Here is a 21,535-nt window from a genome sequence, read left to right as displayed (position 1 = left end):
GAGCAAAGGTCACACAAAGAGTGACCAAGTACTTTGGGAGCCAGCTAGGACAATTAGCTGGTCGAGGCAAAACACTGGACCACATCTCTGGGGATGCAGGTTAGAATTAGAAGGTAGAAGCCCTTCTAGGTTTCACCCTACAGAAAGCCAGGAGCTCCTGACGTTGTCTGAACAAGACAGTCATATGACCTGCTGCCCCACAGCCACCCGTGTGTGAACAGACACGATGACACGTGACAGGCTGGGTCAATCCCACAAACTATGGACCATCTGCCCCCAGGAACTCCAGGGTGGATGCTCGCTGGAGTGGTAAGAAAACGCAATTATTCCTTGACAACTGCTTTTTAGATGATTTAATTGCAGCAGGGGAATAGCAGGTGATGGTAAGATACTCCAGCAGGTAGAGGGAAGGGGGAGGCAACGACGAGAGGCCTTCAGGAGCGGCAGCCCCTTACCTGCAAATGCCATTATTTTCACCACCTGGAGAGGCTCCATCTTATGGCTTAGGATCAGCTGTTGTTCATGTGTCAGCTGGATGTTTGTTTTCTTTCTAATCATTACAGAAGAGAAATTAGGAAAAGAGCAAGGAATTGAAAAGATCAGGGGATAGACTACCAAAAACCCAATAGGAAACCAAATGGAATGAATAAAATTTAACGAGGAAAAAAAAGAAGAAGGGACTTTCCTGGTGGCGCAGTGGATAAGAATCCACCCGCCAATGCAGGAGAGACAAGTTCACTCTCCGGTCCTAGAAGATCCCACATGCCATGGAGCAACCAAGCCTATCAGCCACAACTGTCAAGCCTGCGCTCTAGAGCCTGCAAGTCACAACTACTAAGTGCCTAGAGCCCGTGGTTCCACAAGAGAAGGCACCACAGTGAGAAGCCTGCACATCGTAACTAAGGAGTAGATCCTGCTCACTGCAGCTAGAGAAAAGCCTGTGCAGCAGTGAAGACCCAACAGAGCCAAAAATTTAAAAAATAAAATTATTTTTAAAAAAGAACGCTCTCTTCTTTAAGGAAAAGAGAAAAAGGAGAGGGTGGTCCTTTAGAGTGGTAAAAACGTTCTAAAACTAGATTATGATGTTAGCTGAACATTCAGTAAATCTACTAAAAATTACTGAATTTAACAATTAAAATGGGTGATTTTTATGTAATGTAAACTATAACTCAATAAAGTGCTTAATACAAAACCCTTTTTCTCCTTAAGTGTGACAGTCACGAATCAAAGGGGCCAACACACTACAACACATCTACAGACGGACATACCCCGGCCAGACCGACGGTTCCTCTTTGTCTCCTGAGGCCTGAGCACAGGAATTCTCCTGAAGATACAGGCAATAGAAAATGTTGTAGTGAATCCTAACAGGAAGAAAGGAGATTAGAGATTTTCATATTCAGTCACAACCTGTATATTATTTTTCCTCAGACTCCTGTTGCTAAAAAAGAAAATATGTACCATTATTTTACAAAAAAAAAAAAAGAGAGAGAAGCAAAGGGCTTAAATATACCAAGAGCTGTGGTGTCTTTAGCTGCAATGTTGATGGTAAGCAGCAGTGCAGGTCAATATCTGGAGAGCATGTTCTGGGAGAGAGGCCTGGCTGCAGGGGCCAGAGAGACTGGCACATGCTCTCTGGGGAACAGGACGCAGCCGTGAGTGCGCACACGGCCCCAGGATGCTGCGTGACTGAACAGCGCCTCCTGTCCCTGGAGTGTGCTCGCTTGCTGGCACCATCGCACTCTGGTCTCTCCGAGAACCCAGGGCGCGGTGGGTGGGGAGCTCGCCCGGGGCCCGTACCGGTTGCTGATGCTGATCCCCTTCTCCCGCATGGCATAGAGCAACACGGCGATGCAGTACAGGGTCTCGGTGACGTCCGGCACGGTCACAGTGGAGCTGGGTCGCCGCAGGCAGAAGAGCAGCTGCTGGATGTCGCTGACGCTGCTTGACAGGAGGACGATGGCCGCCACCAAGGCCCAAACATTGACGCCCTGAGGAGGGAGGCAGGGGGGTGAGAGAGCAGACCCGAAACAGTTGGTGAGAAGCACACGGGACGACAACGAGGAAAGTCAGGCTCAGGGTTCACGTGTCTCCTACAGACCCTCTGAAAGGAGGCCAACTTCCCAAATGACACTTGGGAAACGACAGGAACGTCTCCTCTTACCCTGGATTCCTTTCTTCTCATCACTTTTGGATCTGACTTCCCAGTTTCCGTTGACTGAATGATATTTATAAAGTCCCTAATATATAAGACCCTGCACAGAGGTAATCCACACTCTCCCCACCCAGGTCAGTGTGAGCTCTCAGGTCCAGACACTCAAGTCCAACAAGCTTACTAATAAATGTGCCAAAAAGGCGTGTAAAAAGAAAACAGCAGTCTTTACAGAGAAATCAAGGCTGACAATTCAATGGCATGAAGATGTTAATTTACTATTGCCCTTCCCTGGTGGCTCAGTGGGAAGGAATCCACTTGCCAATGCAGGAGACATGGGTCTGATCCCTGATCCAGAAAGATCCCACATGCCACAGAGCAGCCAAACCTGTGTGCCACAACTGCTGAGCCTCTACCCTGCAGCCTGTGAGCAGCAACTATTTAAGCCCACTCGCCCACGAGCCTGTGCGCCACAAGAGAAGCCACTGCAATGAGAGGCCTGAGCATCACAACGGGAGAGCAGCTCCTGCTTGCTGCAAATAAAGAAAAGCCCGTGCAGCAGTGCAGACCCAGCACAGCCTAAAAAACAAATTTTTAAAAAGAAATGCTAATCTACTACTTACTTTACATTACGATTATTTAATAACTTATTAATGGAACTTCCCTGGTGGTCCAGTGGCTAAGACTCCGCACTCCCAATGGCAGGGGCCCGGGGTTGGTCCCTGATCAGGAACCAGATCCCCATGACACAGCTAAGAGTTCACATACCACAACTAACAGATCCCACATACTGCAACTAAGACCCCATGCAGGCAAATAAATTTTAAAAACTTAAAAAAAAAAAAGAAAAGATAGGTAGAATTTTTAAAAATATTTATTAAATATTAAGTTTAATAAATAGTAAATAAATTATTCAAAGTGTATGATTATGGACACAGTATGCTCCATTTATTAATGTCTGAGAAAACATTCACTAACATGGATATATCAAAAATAGATACTACTATTCCTAACTCCTTACAAGCCTCCCTGTTAAAAACATATCCACGAAAGGAAAGTTCTGCACATTTCTCACTACAACCATCCTGTGAAACAAACCTCCACCATTGACAGCCACTTCACTAAAGGCAGAGAAATGCACAGAGCTAGATTTCCAACCTTCCACTGGTTGCAGAATAAGGTTGGGGTTGCACGTGGTTTCCAAGAGAACATTTAAGAAGAACCCTTGATCTAGATGACAATTCCAGAAGATGGAGTCAGGACACTGAGGACTATTTCCAGCATCTCAGTAACTTACCATGTGTCAGTACAAAGCCTGTCATTTTTCTGGGCTTCCCTTGCGGCTCAGCTGGTAAAGGATCCAACTGCAATGCGTGAGACCTGGGTTCAATCCATGGGTTGGGAAGACGACCTGGGGAAGGGAAAGGCTACCCACTCCAATATTCTGGCCTAGAGAATTCCATGGACTGTATAATCCATGGGGTCGCAAAGAGTTGGACGTGACTGAGCGACTTTCACTTTCAGAAAACCCAAGTTGTCACCAATACAATGGGCTGCCTTGTAAAGAAACTCTTAAAATCAAAGTGTTTGGAGGCTAGGTGACCATCCTTTGTTGAAACTGCTCAATAGAATAGAAAACTGGATGAAATGCTTTTTAAAATTCCTTCCAAATTAAAGAATCTGTGGCCATTTCTTTCTCTATGGGACCAATGACAAAGCTTAAGGCTTCAAAGCAGAGATTTAAGGAAGATTTTTAAAATAAATCTAAAACAACCTTCAGCCACACCTGACCACCAAGACATTCTCTTCCAAAGAGAAAAGGCGCCGCCTCCCCAGCCCTCCCCACAGCCTCTTCACGTACGGCAGGGGCAGCACAGAGGTCAGGGAGGTGTTGGCGCACGCAGGCCTCTGCCTCGGGGAGGAGGAGGTGATCCCTCAGACTCCACAACGCCTGTCCAGGGTCCACACTCGGGGAGCACTTCGTGGTGGCTGTGTAGCTGTTAAGACATTCACAGCAGTGTCCGTGGGGAAATGATCCATTAAGTGCTGATCTCTCAGAAGGGACTTCAGAAACCCACTTCCTCCCACAGGACGGTGACTTACCGGATGAGGTTCAGCACACACAGGTCCGACTCCTTCTCTATGCCGTAGCTCGACAGGATGCCATCCACCTTGCTGACGGCTTGCTCTTCATTCATCAGGTATCGGTGGTACAGCTTTTTCCAAGGAATGAACTAGATAGTTTAAGAAATCCAAAACGACATGCAGGCAATCGCTATTAGAGACCAGGCTACATATATAGACAGCTGTTTAGAAAACAACTACAGCTCACAACTCAACAGCTGGACAAAAGGGCAGAAACATCACACAGATTCTAGTCGAAAACGAGAAGGTGGGTATCAGTTTCTTGGTTCCAACACCAATTTGTTACAGAATCTGGGGAGAGCTAGAGCTTCAGCTTTCCTGTCTGAAACAGTCTGGTGCGTGTTAAGACACTAATGACTCAGAGTTTCAACTCGGATTAAACAACATGAGAGCTGCAGCTATACTAATAGTAAACAAAACAGACTGTGAGTCAAAAATTTTAGGAGAGACAAAGAAGAAGAGTATATAAGGATAAAAGGGTCAGTTCACCAAGGAGCTGTAACAATTATAAATACACATGTACCAAATATCAACGTCCTAAATCTAAGAAGCACGTACGGGCAGAACTGAAGAGAGAAACAGACAACAAGAGACTCTGATGCTCCACTTTCAAGAACAGGTAGCACAAACAACACTAGACCAATTGAACCCAACTGACATATAAAGAACACTCAACCCAACCACAGCATACAATCTTCTCAAGTACACACAGAATGCTGTCCAGGATAGATCATGTATGTGGCCATGAAATAAGTTTTAATCCATTTTAAAAGACTGAAATTATAGAAAGTATGTTTTTCAATCACTACAGAATGAAACTGGAAATTAGCAGCAGAAAGAAAACTGGAAAACCCACAAATACAAGAAAATTAAACAACACATTTTCAAAGCAACCAATGGGTCCAAAGGGAAATCACAAAGAAATTAGCATGAGATGAAATGCAAGCAACGCTAAGAGTTAAGTTTATAGCTACAAAACTTACATTCAAAAAGATCACAAATCAACAACCTAAATTTACACCTAAAGGAACTAGAAAAAGAACAAACTAAACCCAAAACTAGCAGAAAGAAGGAAATAAGAGAGACTACAGAGGAGAAATAAATGGAATAAAGAATAGAAAAATAGGGGAAAAATCAATAAAACTAATGAGTTTTTTTTTAAAAGATCAACAAAATTGACAACGATTAACTACATTATGAAAAAAAGGGAAGATTTAAATAACCAAAATCTGAAATGAAAAAGCAATGGTACAACTGATGTCACAGAAATAAGAAGGGCTATAAGAATACTTCAAATAATTGCAGGTCAACCAACCAGACACTCTAGAGGAAGTGAATAAATCCCTAGGAACACATAACCTACCAAGACCAAATCATGGAGAAACAAAATCTGAACAGATCAATAATGAGCCCGCCAGGCTCCTCCATCCATGGGATTTTCCAGGCAAGACTACTGGAGTGGGTTGCCATTTCCTGGTCCAGGGGAATCTTCCCGACCCAGGGATCAAACCTGGGTCAACTTCATTGCAGATGGGCTCTTTACCATCTGAGCCACCAGGGAAGCCCAATGAGTAAGGAGACTGGATTAATAATCAAGTCTCCCAAAAAGGAAGCACCCAGGACTAGATTGCTTCACTGAAAAATTCTACTGAACATTTAAAGAAGTAGTATCAATCCCCCTCAAATTCTTCAAAATAACTGAAGAGGAGGGAGCACCCCAGACTTATTCTGAGGCCAGCATAACCTTATACCAAAGGCAGACAAAGATACCACAAGAAATAAAAAGAAAATGAGAGCTGTGAGAAGGTCACTGAAAGTAACACCATCATGTCATTGCTGGTGATGATAAAAAGGGCATTGTTCTAACATCTTAAGATGTAAGAATAAGCTGTGATATCGTCCCAAAATCTTCTCAAGCAGAACGGCAGGAACCCTCACTTATCCCCATTTCCCACCAGAGACCTTAATTAAATGCCCAGAAATACTGACCCAAAATAAAGTTCACAACTAAAAACAGAAAGATATTTGTCTGAAGGTAGGAGACAAGACCCCCAAGCAAAATATGGAGCAAGAGCGATGAGAAATTTCCTCCAAAATCCTTTGGGCTTGGAAGAGAAATGTATTAACTCTTAACATATCCACCTTGCCCTCCATCTCCAAGGTTTTCAACTTCTCACTCGGTAAAGAATCTGCCTGCAATGTGGGAGACTTGGGTTTGATCCCTAGGTTGGGAAGATCCCCTGGAGGAGGGCATGGCAACCCACTCCAGTATCCTTGCCTGGAGAATCCCATGGACAGAGAAGCCTGGTGGGTTACATCCGTGGGGTCACAAAGAGTTGGACGAAACTGAGTGACTAAACACACACATTTGAAGAATGGATTAAACTCTGCTGCTGCTGCTAAGTCACTTCAGTCATGTCTGACTCTGCATGACCCCATAGACGGCAGCCCACCAGGCTCTACCGTCCCTGGGATTTTCCAGGCAAGAACACTGGAGTGGGTTGCCACTGCCTTCTCCAGGTTAAACTCTACCTCTGGCTTATTCCCAATGGCTGGTCTAAGGGACACACTAGCTAAGCAGAACATTCTCCTAGCCCTCCTGGAGACCTGAACCTAAGAAGTATAATGACACAACAAACGGAAGCACGGGCTGTGGGCTAACAGTACCAGGAAATCCTTTCTGAGAGTGTGGGTTGCCCCTGTGTCATTCTCAGAAGGTAATCCTGTGACTACATGCAACACTCATTTAGCAATCACCTCCTATTAATACGTGTAAACTATTGTGAGACACAGTGGAACACACAGTGGAGAATGCACAAACAGGACAGCCAGCCCTCCAGCAGTGCTCTAATGTTAAATGAAGGAGGAAGGCTCTCTAGATCATAGCAGAACATCGTAGGCTTGAACAGAGGTATATATCACTATCATAGCATAAGGAAGAAAGAGAGTGCCTTCGGTGGGAAGAGGAGTTACTTGGAGTGCAGCCTGGAAGAGGTGAGATGTCAACAGAGATATGAGGGGCTCTTTGGACTGGTCAGCTGTGGGGTGCAGATTAGATCCACATAAGGGCAGTACCACACAGTCCCCAGCTGAGAGGCAGCACATCGCATGCTGTGGACAGAATACCAGAGTGGACTGGAGAGAAGTCAGCAGTGAACCTGGAATAAATAATAAGGTGGGACACACACGGAAGGTCTCAGGTGCCTCCAGGGGTTGGGATTTGATTCTAGAGGACAACGGACACTAACATTTCTGAAGAAATGCCATCATCAGGAGGACGCGTTAAGTGAGGCGAATCCGTGAAGATTTAGAGCAAACATCAGAGAACGAAGAGCGCGTTCCATACCAGCGGATCACTGATGACCTCCCTCCAGAGGCGGCACACCAAGCTCAGGTTCCAATAGAGGTCTTCCACGGGCAGGAAAGCAAAGATGTGCCTCAGGACCTCGCTGGGCAGGCTGCAGATGTGGCTTGGGGGCTCCTGGCAGGGCAAGGTCCCAAGGAGCCCGTAGTGAGAGTCAGGAACAGGGTCTGGACCAATGTCCTCCACCTCCTGGCTGGGTTCTCCAGGCTGCACGGTGAGCTGCCCCACCCCAACCTCTGCTTCTGGCCTGGCTTCCCTGGGCCGTGTGCATGATGGGGACGAGTGATGCCATGGGGTCTTCTTAGACACCCCATCCCACGGACTGGTCCCTGGGGCCGGATTCCTCTCATCGTCTGAGGACCGAGATCGCTTTCTTGCAGGCAAAGTGGACCCTGACGAGTGCAGCCTGGCTTCTCCGTCTCCCCCTGGAGGCAGGGCACAGGGGCTCCCTGCCGCAAAGATCATTTCATCCTCTGAGTCCTTAGAGCTGTCCTGGCCCACAGAATTGCTTTTGGCCATGTCATTGGTGCACTGCTGCTGGCCAGCAAGGAAGAAGTCAAGGCTGTATCTCAGGCATCCTCGACCTAGACAGAGAACCCACAAAGAACACATGAGAAACGAGGAATGACTGACGATCCTTCGCTGACCTGAATGAGACAAACTAATTTTCAATTATCTATTTTAATACGGGAAAGAGACAAGGATATATTTATTGGCCTAGTGATTACATATAAAGCTTAATACAAAAAATATTTATATCAGGCTCTATCATATGGTCAGACTATTGCAACAGGACTGTAAGATCACAGTAACAACATTTACAAATACTGAGATACTCCAAGGCCACACACACTATAGATTCTGAAACACAGGGTATTTGGGGGAAAGACATACCCCTGGCCCCTCTTTTGGTTCTGGGTCTAGGATAGAGACCGTGGTTCGGGTCTCTGCTTGTCCATCTTTGAAAGGACTGGGACGCAGCCAAGTGACTCCGAGCGAGATGTTGGCACTCAATGGCTGTAAGATGCTTCCGCTTAAACCGTCTCACTGTTTTGTACCAAAGGGCAGAAGAAATGGGACTCGTTAGTTATCACAAATTCTACAAGCTAGTCAGCAAATTAAACTTAATTTTTAGGAATCTGGTGACTGTGGACCACCCGAGCCAGCCCTTTCCATCTTCTCTACTTTCCCATCGATTTTCAGTATCTCAAAGTTTCTTAATATCTCCTCCTCAGGATTTTAGAATCCTAAAATAACCTTCTTTTCCGCCTATCATGCTTTCTAGAAGCCCTGATCATGACACGCTCATTTGAAAAGTTGCCACTATTGCCCAAACGGAGATCTGTCATCTTTTGCTGACTTAACCCAGGCCCTGTATATTCCCATATTAACCATAAATATTTTAAGAGCTGGCTGTAGCTTTTTAAAAATAAACTCATTGTCCCCTGAATACACCAGCTTCCCCAAATGGCAGAAGCAGAAGGCACTAAGGGGACAGTCCCTGCGGGCTCCCCAAGGGGCAGCTCACCCCTGTGCGCCTCCGCCCGCCCCCGGGTGCACCCCCGACCCCCCAAGGGCCCCAACGTTCAGCACTGGTGTGAGAGGATGGCAGCAAGGCCCCCGAGAGGAAAAGAATCGAGACCACTCTTCAGCGTCTTCATGGGACGAGGTTTCATATTCCCCCTCAGCAACACAACAGCATCTGTGCCCAGAATTCTGTCTTGAGAGTACTGACATATTTATGTTTATGTCAGGCATTTTCTGCCAGGTAAATATTTTCCATGTTTAGCTGATGCTCTTCCTGTTTCTGCATATCATCGCATTTACGATCTAACCCCTCCGATATCACTAAATACAATAGTTACACTACTGTAAAAAAGAATAGTTACGTTTTAAAAAAACAGTAAGAGAGGAGAACAATACATGCAAGAGAATTAAAGTGACCCTCTACAGATGGCCCACAGAAACCACTTCCTGCCAGCACCATACTGCCAGAGGTCCTAAAAACATTCTAGAGTAAACTGCAACATCCCATGTTAGAATCCACTCAACATTTCCTGTAACCCTGAAAACATCTAAAACCAAGACACTAATACGTGTATCTGGTATAATTTATATTAATCAATAACCCACCCCCCTCAGCCCATAGCTTCTTCAGAAATGATGCTTCAAAATTTCAATTCATTTTTTGAAGGTTTAACAGAAGTGTATGGATGTGAGAGTTGGACTGTGAAGAAGGCTGAGCACCGAAGAATTGATGCTTTTGAACTGTGGTGTTGGAGAAGACTCTTGAGAGTCCCTTGGACTGCAAGGAGATCCAACCAGTCCATTCTGAAGGAGATCAGCCCTGGGATTTCTTTGGAAGGAATGATGCTAAAGCTGCAACTCCAGTACTTTGGCCACCTCATGCGAAGAGTTGACTCATTGGAAAAGACTCTGATGCTGGGAGGGATTGGGGGCAGGAGGAGAAGGGGACGACAGAGGATGAGATGGCTGGATGGCATCACTGACTCGATGGACATGAGTCTGAGTGAACTCTGGGAGTTAGTGATGGACAGGGAGGCCTGGTGTGGGGTCACAAAGAGTTGGACTCGACTGAGCAACTGAACTGAACAGAAGTTTTAAAAAAACTTCGTGGATATTTCAAGACTTACAGAAAATTATTTCTCCACACAAAAATAGCTCTACAAGGCCCTCTGAAAGTATGCTAGAGAGACCTTTTAACTACCTGAATTCAGAGTTAAAATGCCGCAGGAGGACCCCAGTCACTTAGCTTCTTGAAGGTTCAGGGGTGCTATAATGATTAAATGAGAAAACACACCCCCAAAGACTTGTCAAACTATAAAACCCGACACAAATTCACCCATCTGCTTATTCTCTTGAACAAAGCTTAGATGTGATTGCATAAAACGTTGACTTGGTGTCAATTTCAGGTGACCCTGGAATGGTTAGGGTGGGCATGACCTCAGTAACAAGCAGATCCAAACACACAGTGACCTCAGGACTCCAGCTCGTTTCTCTGTCCTGTAGCAGTCTCAGGTGACTGTGTGGGAGCCGGGGCCCCTGCCACCGTCTCGGGGTTAGCAAGGCGGCTGAGGCCGTGTGATGCACTCAGATGTGGAGCGGGGAGGCTTCCTCTATGCGATCACTCACAGTCCAGTCACAACGAGGACCCTGAGAAGCTGACACATGGAGTTCACACGACAGTCACACGGTTCCAACCAGACAGACGGAAGCACCTAGCGACACCCACAGGAAGGCTGACACAGCCCATCAGCTCAGAATCACACGTGGACCATGCCATGATGAGCCTCTTAAAAGATGCTATGTTCTAACAGCATCAGTGTTCTTGTGAAATTATTTAAAATTACCATAGTAAAATTCCAACCAGCTTCTAGCCTTGTTAATATATTTTAAAATCAGCAGCTTAAACCTAACTTTACCAGAATAAGGATGCTCAAATGCTACCCCTTCCTTCCCTGAGTCCCCAGACCTCATGAGGTCCCCTCCTCCAAACAGCAGGTGTTCTCTGCATGGCACTTCAAGCGCACTTATTAGAAGATGTTCGTGATTCTTCAGGAAGCAGCTAAAGTGCACTGTGATGAAAGTGTACCATTAAGAGGGATGGAGAGACATGACACTTGCTGGTGGGCTTTCCAAACTACGCGAGGCCCCAGAAGGGTCTAGCAGAATCGTCTCCAGGCGGCAGTGGGCACCTGTGCCTCTAGAGCTGACCACAGTGTCATATCCCTTATGTCACGACAGGAAAACACTGGGAAGGCAGGAAAACCATTTGTCAAACCAGATTTTGCCCATCCCATGCTGCTATTCCTGTGATGGCTCTCTTATAGCGAGACGTCTCATAGGTCCTCCACTGCTAGGCCCCCGTTTCTAGAGTCGCCCCACCACCACCCCACTCTGCTTGGCAGACCACTGGCACTGCAAGTGTGGGTCCCAGTCCTTGTGTCTGACTCCCAAGTGGTGAGTACCTGGAGCCCTCTGCCAATCACTGTACTCTTCACCCTGATGACCATCATCACCCCACTGCACCCCCAGGTCAAGCGCACAGCCGAAGACTAGATTCTCCTCAGCCCCCTGGAACAATCATTACTATACTGATCATCAATAAACATGCACGAGACACCCCCAGCCCTGAGAAGGCAGGGAACACGTCCCCTCGACTTCTTCCTGAAAGCATTCAGCATGACACTCCGTAAATCACAGCTACTCCAGTGCTGACTGAATGAGAAGTACATGCTGCTGCTGCTGCTGCTGCTAAGTTGCTTCAGTCGTGTCTGACTCTGTGCGACCCCACAGACGGCAGCCCACTAGGCTCCCCCATCCCTGGGATTCTCCAGGCAAGAACACTGGAGTGGGTTGCCATTTCCTTCTCCAATGCATGAAAGTGAAAAGTGAAAGTGAAGTCGCTCAGTTGTGTCCAACTCTCAGTGACCCCATGGACTACAGCCTACCAGGCTCCTCCATCCATGGGATTTTCCAGGCAAGAGTACTGGAGTGGGGTGCCATTGCCTTCTCCGCAAGTACGTGCTAGGAAGCCTCAATTCTGCTGGAATCCGCCTGGCTTCATTTTCTCATCCTCCCGATTGCAAGACATTTTATAAGACAAGTAGCGGAACAGGGTGCTCCTGGTTTCGTGGTGAAGTCAGCTCGTCCCCTCCCTCCTCAGCACACGGCTGGTCCATGCCTCCCTGTGGTGCTGGGAGTTAGGGCCCCAGGGAACACGTGGAGGAGTGTGCACCTCTCCCAGGCCCGGCCCGTAAAGCCTCTCCTGCCCCTTCCTCTGCACTCTAGTCCCGTCCAGGGAACAGGAAGGTGACCCCAGGGAAACCTGGAGGCCACACGTTCAAAAAGGAAGACCCTCCAACAGCCTGGGTCCTTGGATTACTGCTTTAAAGAGCACCAGTGCTTCCTTCCGTGGTGGCTCAGCTGGTAAAGAATCTGCCTACAATGCAGAAGACCTGAGCTCAATCCCTGGGTTGGGAAGATTCCCTGGAGAAGGAAATGGCAACCCACTCCAGTACTCTTGCCTGGGAAATCCCACAGACAGAGGAGCCTCGTGGACTACAGACCATGGGGTCGCAAAGAGTCAGACATGACTTAGTGCCTAAACCACCAGAGTTCACCCCCACAACACACACACACCTGAAACTGCTAGCTGGAGTCCTGAGGTCACTGTGTGTTTGGATCTGCTTGTTACTGAGGTCATGCCCACCCTAACCATTCCAGGGTCACCTGAAATTGACACCAAGTCACTTTTTTGCATTCCTAACCTTCGTTAATCAGAATTTATACCAAACAGGCCTCCAAGATGTGCAGGTTACAGACCAAATGGACACACTGAAGATAATAAGTGCCTACAATTAGTGCCTGGAGAGAAAGATTATTAAATAAAAATGTGAAAAAGGAAAATCAAGGTAACTCTCCGGCACAGGGGCCTGACGAGAGCAACAGCTCCTAACAAGAGGTGCACTGGGAGGTTTCACCAATTAAGAGGAACCCAACCTCATCCCATTCGCTCCCACAAGCCTCTTGCCCTTCTCAGAGAGGCTCCGTGCAGGTCGAGCGACACCCTCTTGTTTCTGGCGAGACAGCGGAGGTGCGCTGCGGCAGGCCTGTTGTTACCAGGAGTTGGGTACTTCACAGGTCAAATGTGCCCTGGGAGATCTAAGAACCCAATCTCAGCAGCGTGCATGGTGGTGGTCCCCAACCTCAGTGAGACAGAAAGTATTCATTCAACCCAGGCAGGGCTGTGCAGCAATGAAACCACCCTGTATGTGTCTGAGACATATGCAACAATTACTTGTACAACTATGTACTTAACACGAGTTGTTCACATACAGACTGGTGTTATTACTATTATATGTTTTATTAACACATTCCCTGATAGCTCAGTTGGTAAAGAATCCACCAACAATGCAGGAGACCCCAGTTCATTCCTGGGTCAGGAAGAACTTCTTGGGCTTCCCTTGTGGCTTAGGGGTGAAGAATACACCTGCAATGTGGGAGACCTGGGTTCAGTCCCTGGGTTGGGAAGATCCCCTGGAGAAGGGAAAGGCTACCCACTTCAGTATTCTGGCCTGGAGAATCCCATGGACTGTATAGTCCATAGGGTCGCAAAGAGTCGGACACAACTGAGCGACTTTCACTTTCAAACCACTGTTTAGGTGTGTATCAACATGTCTTCTGCCCCCAGATGAAAGCTTTACAGTTGGGTGGGAGGGAGGAGAAAGGCACCCAACACCCACTGCTCCATAAATATTAATGAAACGAATGAATGAATGAAATGAACAAATGTACCAACTACGGCACTGCCCTCTGGAGAAGCTGAGGTTGTCTTCTTCGGTTTTGATATCCTACACTATCTCAGTGTGCCAACGAGCTTCATAGGTTTTGATGTTCTTTCACAAATTCATCTGACTTCTGCACAACCCTGTGATTGTGCCACGATGAAATTGGGGCTCAGGGAAAACTTGCCTGAAATCACAACAGTTGTAGGTAATACAACTTAGGCCTTCTGACTCCTCAAGTCCAGAGTTCTCTCTATGGAAGGTAATATTCTCAGGACTTCCCTGGTGGCCCAGTGGTTAAGACTCCATGCTTGCTTCCACTACAGGGGATGCAGGTTTGATCCCTGGTCAGGGAACTAAGATCCCACACGCTGTGTGGCCAAAAAAAAAAGAAAGATAATATTCTCCCTTCCAAATCCAACAGAAAGATTCAAAGCAGCTTCTAAAACCCTCAGGTTTAAACTCTCTGTCCCTTTTTTAGAAACCACTGTGGAACATCATAACCAAAGCTCCAACTTCCAGTACTTAGAAAGCGTAAGTGTAAGGAGAGCAGAAGTGTTAATCCTTCAGTCGTGTCTGACTCATTGCCACCCCAAGGACTGGAGCCCACCAGGCTCTTCTGTCCATGGAATTCTTCAAGCAAAAATACTGGAGTGTGTAGCCACGCCCTCTTCCAGGGGATCCTCCTGACCCAGGGATCGAACCTGCGTCTCCTGCAATACAGGCAGATTCTTGACTGTCTGAGCCACCAGGGATGCCCATCAGGAAAGTGTAAACATGACATCACTAAATACTATACACTCAAAATGGAAAAAGCTCTAAATATTTTTGAATTCATTGGAAGTTTGAGCTGTACGAGAAGCAAACGTGCTAGCTCCTCCAAGGACTTGCTCTCAATGTAGAGCCAAGTCCCTCTTTCCCTACAAACCCAAAGGCCTACTCTCATAGGTCCCCAATTAGGTTCTCTGATGCCTACAAATACCTGCTTCTCTCATGGAACAGCAACCACTTACTACAGCAAGCAAGGATGGAGAGAGCTTTTTTCCCTATGTGTGTTTCAGGAATGGAGAAAGAAAGGAAAAACAAGAAAATGTACGGACTAGACTGTATTTCTAAAGATTTGAAAGGCTTTTTCTATTGTCAATTCCATCCCACAACCATGTGTAAATACCTATGATGCCCCAGGTTCATGAAAAACATCTCGAGGGCTTCCTCTCTTGGCATCTCTGGGGTCACATGCTACTTGAGACACTGCAGATTTAAAAATGAATGATTTCACCTGTCCACAAGGTAGCTCTCAAAACACACACAAGTTACTATACATAAGGCATGACAGGTACTACACAAACGCACTCATGAAATGCTATGGGAGTAAAGACAAGTGACCAGTTAGGAATGATGAAAAAGGCTTTATGAAGAGATCAGCCTCACAAGGTGAGCAGGATCCAGGAACACAAAAGAAACGCATGGCAGTGGAGTGGTGGAAGTCGGGTTTCATCACACGGAGAGGCTCAGGAGGATGAAAAGGGAATCTGCAAACACAGAGTACAAAGGCCCTCAAGTATAATGCTAATGAACTGGGACTTTATCTTAGAGGGATTCAGAGAATTATCTCACTTTTCTAAGCAGGGTCAATGCCTGGTCAAATTTACACCTTAGAATGGGAACTCTGGAGGCAGGCAGAGGATGAGTAAACACGCAGACTGTCATGGAAACAAAGCAGAAAGTCACTCTACTAACAGAGGCAAGAGTTGGTCAAGGACTGAGGGCAGTGGTGGCAAACAAAGGGAGAAGGGAAAGTGAAGACCAACACTGGAGAGATCAGAAGAGAAAAAACAACAAAGGCAACTGACATTGCTAGCCAGATCTCAGTGATAACAGCATTAACCACACTGAGGAGTAAAGAAGTAATCGTGCTTGCATTTTAATCACTTCTTCCAGGAGTCAAGGGAGAATGAAAGTTTTCAGTTTTGAAAATGCTTGCTTGTTTTGTTTTCAAATTATCTGTCGAGTGACAAGTTAAGCTCCAGGAGGTATTTTGAAATAGGAACTGCTAACTGCTAAGTCACTTCAGTCGTGTCCGACTCTGTGCGACCCCACAGACGGCAGCCCAACAGGCTCCCCCATCCCTGGGATTCTCCAGGCAAGAATACTGGAGTGGGTTGCCATTTCCTTCTCCAATGCATCAAAGTGAAAAGTGAAAGTGAAGTTGCTCAGTCATGTCTGACTCTTAGCGACCCCATGGACTGCAGCCCACCAGGCTCCTCCATCCATGGGATTTTCCAGGCAAGAGTACTGGGTGCCATTGCTAGGAAACTAGCCCTCAAAACATCTGTAAGTGATAGCTGGAGACAGAAGACTGGAGGTGCTTTGCTGAGATGCTCTAAGAGCAGACGATTCCACAGACCGATGAAAACAGAACTCACAATCTTTAAGTACAATCAGCTTAGGAAGGACAGAGGGGGACAATAAGCAGAGAGAGAGGATGACAACAAATCTGAAATCAGAGCTCTAAGTCTATGAACAAGAGTCTAGTGCTCGCACACTCAGAGGCCACAAAACATGTCAACCCATCAGGACACCCTCTGATGACAACTGTGGAATGCAACAGAACCACGAAAAAAGAAGAGAGGAAAAGGAAAGAGGATAGCCAAGTAGCAGTGATGCCAAGGCAAGCCACAGGAGAAACGAATTACTACAGGGCACACCACAATCTCCACACACCTGCACAAAAGGGCCAAGCAGACAAATGGGGAAACCAGTAAGACCCCAGAACATCTACTTCCGCAAGCATATTGTCAAGACCTGTCCCCTGAACAGCAAGCTTTCGCTCTAGACAATCTCAGGTGCTGTGAATAGATCCACATACACTGTCCTCTGGTTGTTGAAAGGGGGATACAGGCCAAAATAAGTTCCTAAAGAAGACAGAAGCGGGGCTTCTCTGGTGGTCCTGTGGCTGAGACACCACACTCCCAATGCAGAGGTCGGGTTCGATCCCTGGTCAGGGCACTAGATCCTGCATGCCACAACGAAGACCTGGTGCAGCCAAATTAATAAATAAAATACTCTTTTTAAAAAAAAAAAAAGAAGAATACAGGAGGAGAACTGCCTGTAAGACACCAGTTAAATAACCAATCATCTGAATTTAAAATATTCTGTTCTATACTGCAAATACGTGTTTTGATTTTAAAAGCAAGGAAACTGGAGGCTTAACCCAAGAAAAGGTGGAAACTGCAAGTGAAGTGAAAGTTGCTCAGCCATGTCCGGCTCTTTGCTACCTCATGGACTATACAGTCCATGGAATTCTCCAGGCCAGAATACTGAATCATGGAATTCTCCAGGCCAGAATATTGGAGTGGGTAGCCTTTCCCTTCTCCAGGGAGTCAACTGGTAATAAGGATGGAGCGGGTGGTGGCAGGGGAAGGTTAGCAGTAAAAAGTGTGTGGAGCTACCAGATATCGCAACTTCAAGCACTTGCACCAATACCAACGGCTGCAGTAAGAACAACCCCTGGCATTTCCTAAAACTTAGTGAACTTAAAGAACTTTCATGCCTTCCTCTTTTTTTAATTGAAGTGGTGAGACAGAAGGGAACAATAACTTTGGTAAAGCTGATACCGGACCTGATTCTGTCTCCAAGGACTATTCTTACTACTCAGTTAATCAAATTCAATCCGCTCATGAGCAAAATGAGCTTGCTTTCATGTCAGAGATCTTTCTCCATTTTATCTTCCTTATTTGAGCAGATACCAGGCACGAGAGCAGGCCCCCACTGGCAGCTACCATCCTTCCTTCCAGAGATCTTTATCCTCCCATGGGAAAATCTCTAACTTCTTCAGGCCTCAATTTCCCCACCTGCCATGAGTGTGTTACCATGAGGCCTTACAGGCTTGTTTGCGGATGAGGTAACTAACGTAGAGTATTTTGTAAACCACAGTGCGATACAAGATGCAAAGTATAACGATTCCAGGCCTGAAAAGCAGAGCTGCTCCCACTTTCCCTCGGAAGGAACAGAAAACACCAGGAGGGTTAAATGACGAGCACCTCCGAAGATCAGGTAGAGAAGTCAACACCGACCCTCACGTCCGCCACCACCCCGCACAGGTTGCTCGGAACTCACAGACTCTCCACCAGCTCCAGCCCCCCTTACATTACCCCAGTTTTCCCAATATTGAGGTTAGGGGGAGGGCAACTGCAAATGCAAAAGGCAAAAGGATGCCACAAAATGACTCGCCCAAGGTCAAAACAGCTGAGCAGCAGGAAATGTTGGCTGCCCACGGCCGAGGCCACGTTCCGGCGACGCCCACATCACCGACAGCGCCCCGGCCTGCCACTCTCTCATCCGCCCTGGCCCCAGCCCGCGCTCCAACACCCCGGAGGACCATACCTCGCAGAGACGAGACCCGCTAAAGACCCCAGAGACTGAACGTCCACGCGACCGGGCCCGTCCGCGCCCCCACCACGCCGGCGGCCTCACTCACTATGGCGATCCGCATCGGGGCTCCCGCCGCCGCCGCCTCAGGTCCCGGGCCACCCGGGCTCCGGGTCGCGGCTTCCCAGGGGCAGTGGGAGCCCCTGCAGGCCGTGGACTTCCTCCACCAGCTCCGCCGCCGCCGCAGGGCCGCGAAGAGCCCGCCGCCGACGCTGACGGAATGCATCCCCGACCAATTGAAGCACGCAAGAGGAAGGGTGCACTTGACGGACTGCTGCGGCGGCCAATCGGAACGCTCAACCGCGCTACCGCTAGCAGGCCCCGCCCCCTCTGCGCTTCCGCCACGGCGGAAGGGGCGAGCAATAACTTTCCCAGAGTTCCTCCGAGCTTAGGGACTCACCGAGGGGGCCGCGGCCGGCGCGATGGGCGGGGCCAAGAGTATGGGCGGGACCGGCCGCGGAGGGCGAGGCCACAGGCGGGGCCGCACGGGCCCCACCCCGTCCTCGCGTGCTCGCGCCGCCTGAGGGGGTGGTACCTGGGGTTCACCTAATGTTTCTCCTCAAAGTGAAACCAGTGCGGGCGGTAGTCTCCGCGCGTACGTTCGCTGCGGCCCGCGGGTCGCGTGGTCAGCTCGGAACCTGAGGGTGTGGGGGAAGGTCGGGGCGTCTGGGGAAGGGTCCTGACAGGCAGGGTGGAGGAGGATCGCGGGGCGGGCCCAGGGGAGGGTCGCCAAGCGTTCCCGCAGGACCCGAGCCCGTGGCCATGACCGCACTCCGGGTTCCGTGGCGGCTGTGCTGGTTGGTGCTGGATGAGAGGAGCTGCACGCGGCTGGGCGCGCGGGCTGCGCGGGGTCTGCCGGAGATACCCTCCTGCACACTTTACGCGCCACAGCCGCTGGGACATCTTGGCCTATCTGGGACCTGGACATCGAAGCCGTCCACCAGGACTACAAGCGGGCTCTCTCTGCACGAGGCTGCCTCCATGGGACACCCGGACTGCGTGCGGTACCTGCTGGCCCGGGGGGCCGCCGTCGACTGCTTGGAAGGCCGACTGGTAAGTGGTGGGCCCTGCAGAGAGACCCCCACCCTTTCCTGCCGATTTTAGATTCCCACGCTTGGTGGGCCTCCACACCATAGCCTCTCAGGCTTCCCCTACAGAACATCATTGCTGTCCTTGTGGGGTTAACTGCTCCAGCCTTCTGTTTCAGACTGCCTCCCATGATAGAGCAGAGAGCTGTAAAGAACATGTTCAGATCCCCTGGAGAAGGAAATGGCAACCCACTTCAGTATTCTTGCCTGGAGAATTCCATGGACAGAGGAGCCTGGCAGGCTACAGTCCATGGGGTCTCAGATTTGGACACTACTGAGCGACTATCACTCATTCACTCACTGCCTGTAGCAAGGGTCCCAGGTGTCATGTTTTTCTGGAAACATCTCACTAAATGATTATTGCACAGATGACATTGTTCTAATTTTCTGTTTTGAAATTCCTAGTTATGGCTTATCAGAAATTTGCAAAGACAGCTGGGAAGTCCCATGCACCTTTTCCCTATCTTGCCCCAAAGTTAATGTCTTAAAACTAGAGTACAGTCACAAGAAGAAACTGACACTGCTATGACATTGCTACTAACAGGGCTCTTACTCCCATTTCACAGGTACATAGATGAGCACAGGTGTGTGGGGTCCTCTGTGAAGTTTTATCACATGACCTCCACAGTCACCATGCTCACCTGTAACCATTATATAAAGCAATTGCATTCTGTTATTAATAGATGCACACAATCTTCAATACTGACTGTCCACCTCCGTAGACATTTGAACACCTGAAGATTCATACCATGATAAAGTCCCTGAATGAATCCACAAGGGATTCCTGATCTTACATAAACAAGAAGAACATCAGAAAGATACAGCTAAGTAAAGTGCATCTTGCCCTCTGGCATGGGGGAATACACCTGCTTACGTTTTGAGGTTTGGGCTTTGGCTGTGACTGAGCCCAAGACATTTTCTTCTGCTGGTCCAAAGATAGTGGAGGCGTATTACCTTTTTTAAAACAGTTCTGTGGATAAAGAAACAGCCTCCCCAAACAACCATCAGAAGGCCAAGTCTCATTTGACTCTGTGCTTAGGAAGTGCAGTTACAGCAAGACATTTTGCCCGTTCTCACCTTACTGGCTTTCTCATGTCCCTTCTATCCTGGATTTGTTCCCTCTGTAAAGCACTTCTTCAAGATTCTAGCCTTCATGTATCTTGGTTTCTCCTTTTTGATTTTTCGTTCACTCTCATTACTACATTACCAAAACTAAAAAAAGCAAAACATTTTAAATACAGCAGTGTGTACATGACTGTCTCAAACTCACTAGCTATCCCAACAAGGACCTACTGTATAGCACAGGGAAGTCTGCTCAATGTTATGTGGCAGCCTGGATAGGAGAGGGGTTTGGGGGAGAATTGTTGTTCAGTTGCTCATTCGTGTCCAACTCTGTGTGACGCCATGGACTGCAGCATGCCAGGCTTCCCTATTCTTGACCATCTCCCAGAGCTTGCTTAAACTCATGTCCATTGAGTCAGTGATGCCATGCAACCATCTCATTTTCTGTCATCCCCTTCTCCTCCTGCTTTCATTCTTTCCCAGCATCAGGGTCTTTTCCAATGAGTCAGCTCTTCACATCAGGTGGCCAGAGTGTTGGAGCTTCATCGTCAGTCCTTCCAATGAATATTAAGGGGTGATTTCCTTTAGGATTGACTGGTTTGATCTCCTGACTGTCCAAGAGATTCTCAAGAGTCTTCTCCAAGGGGGAGAATGGATACATGTATTATATCTATAGCTGAGTCTCTTTACTGTTCACCTGAAACTATCACAACATTGTTAATCGGCTATACCCCAATAAAAAATAAAAAATTAAAGAAACAAAAAAATGAAACAGTGTTGGTAGTTAATACCAAAGCAGTCCTGTTTAGTCAAAGGCATGGTTTTTGCAGTAGTCATGTATGGATGTGAGAGTTGGACCATAAAGAAGAGCTGAGAGCTGAAGAATTGATGCTTTTGAACTGTGGTGTTCAAAAGAGAAGACTCTTGAGAGTCCCTTGGACTGCAAGGAGATCAAACCAGTCAGTCTTAAAGGAAATCAGTCCTGAAT

General features: G+C 47.7%; 2 protein-coding genes across 13 annotated transcripts in view; one reads left to right on the top strand and one right to left on the bottom strand.

Annotated features, from left to right (window-relative positions):
• FBH1 (F-box DNA helicase 1) overlaps positions 1-18,608 on the bottom strand; it is a 37,312-nt gene extending 18,704 nt beyond the window's left edge. For 3 of the 8 annotated variants that reach the window (XR_015139832.1, XM_086334775.1, XM_086334776.1), the window contains exons 1-8: positions 18,353-18,608; positions 8,553-8,705; positions 7,641-8,242; positions 4,253-4,383; positions 4,011-4,146; positions 1,798-1,988; positions 1,269-1,361; positions 456-550 (exon numbers count right to left, since the gene is read on the bottom strand). Coding sequence is in view for 7 of the 8 variants with exons in the window: in XM_086334775.1 (XP_086190901.1) it covers positions 456-550; positions 1,269-1,361; positions 1,798-1,988; positions 4,011-4,146; positions 4,253-4,383; positions 7,641-8,177 (1,183 nt within the window). In the remaining variant the exon portion in view is untranslated. Of the gene's footprint in view, positions 1-455; positions 551-1,268; positions 1,362-1,797; positions 1,989-4,010; positions 4,147-4,252; positions 4,384-7,542; positions 8,243-8,552; positions 8,706-18,352 lie in introns of all 8 variants that reach the window. The other 5 variants (XM_086334772.1, XM_086334773.1, XM_086334779.1 and 2 more) reach the window with 3 other exon arrangements.
• Positions 18,609-18,816: 208 nt separating this feature from the next.
• The window catches only part of LOC147361152 (uncharacterized), a 62,379-nt gene continuing 59,660 nt past the window's right edge, over positions 18,817-21,535 (top strand). For 2 of the 5 annotated variants that reach the window (XR_015139836.1, XR_015139835.1), the window contains exon 1: positions 18,817-19,450. Coding sequence is in view for 1 of the 5 variants with exons in the window: in XM_086334792.1 (XP_086190918.1) it covers positions 19,160-19,450 (291 nt within the window). In the remaining 4 variants the exon portion in view is untranslated. The remainder of the gene's footprint in view (positions 19,451-21,535) is intronic. The other 3 variants (XR_015139834.1, XR_015139833.1, XM_086334792.1) reach the window with 3 other exon arrangements.

This window comes from Bos grunniens, chromosome 13, assembly GCF_055505025.1.
Source record: "Bos grunniens cultivar Pamir isolate PY7600 chromosome 13, Bosgru_T2T1.0, whole genome shotgun sequence".
NCBI classification, from domain to species: Eukaryota; Metazoa; Chordata; class Mammalia; order Artiodactyla; family Bovidae; genus Bos; species Bos grunniens.
The sequence above is the reverse complement of the archived record's forward strand: the minus strand, read 5'-3'. Positions and strand labels throughout refer to the sequence as shown.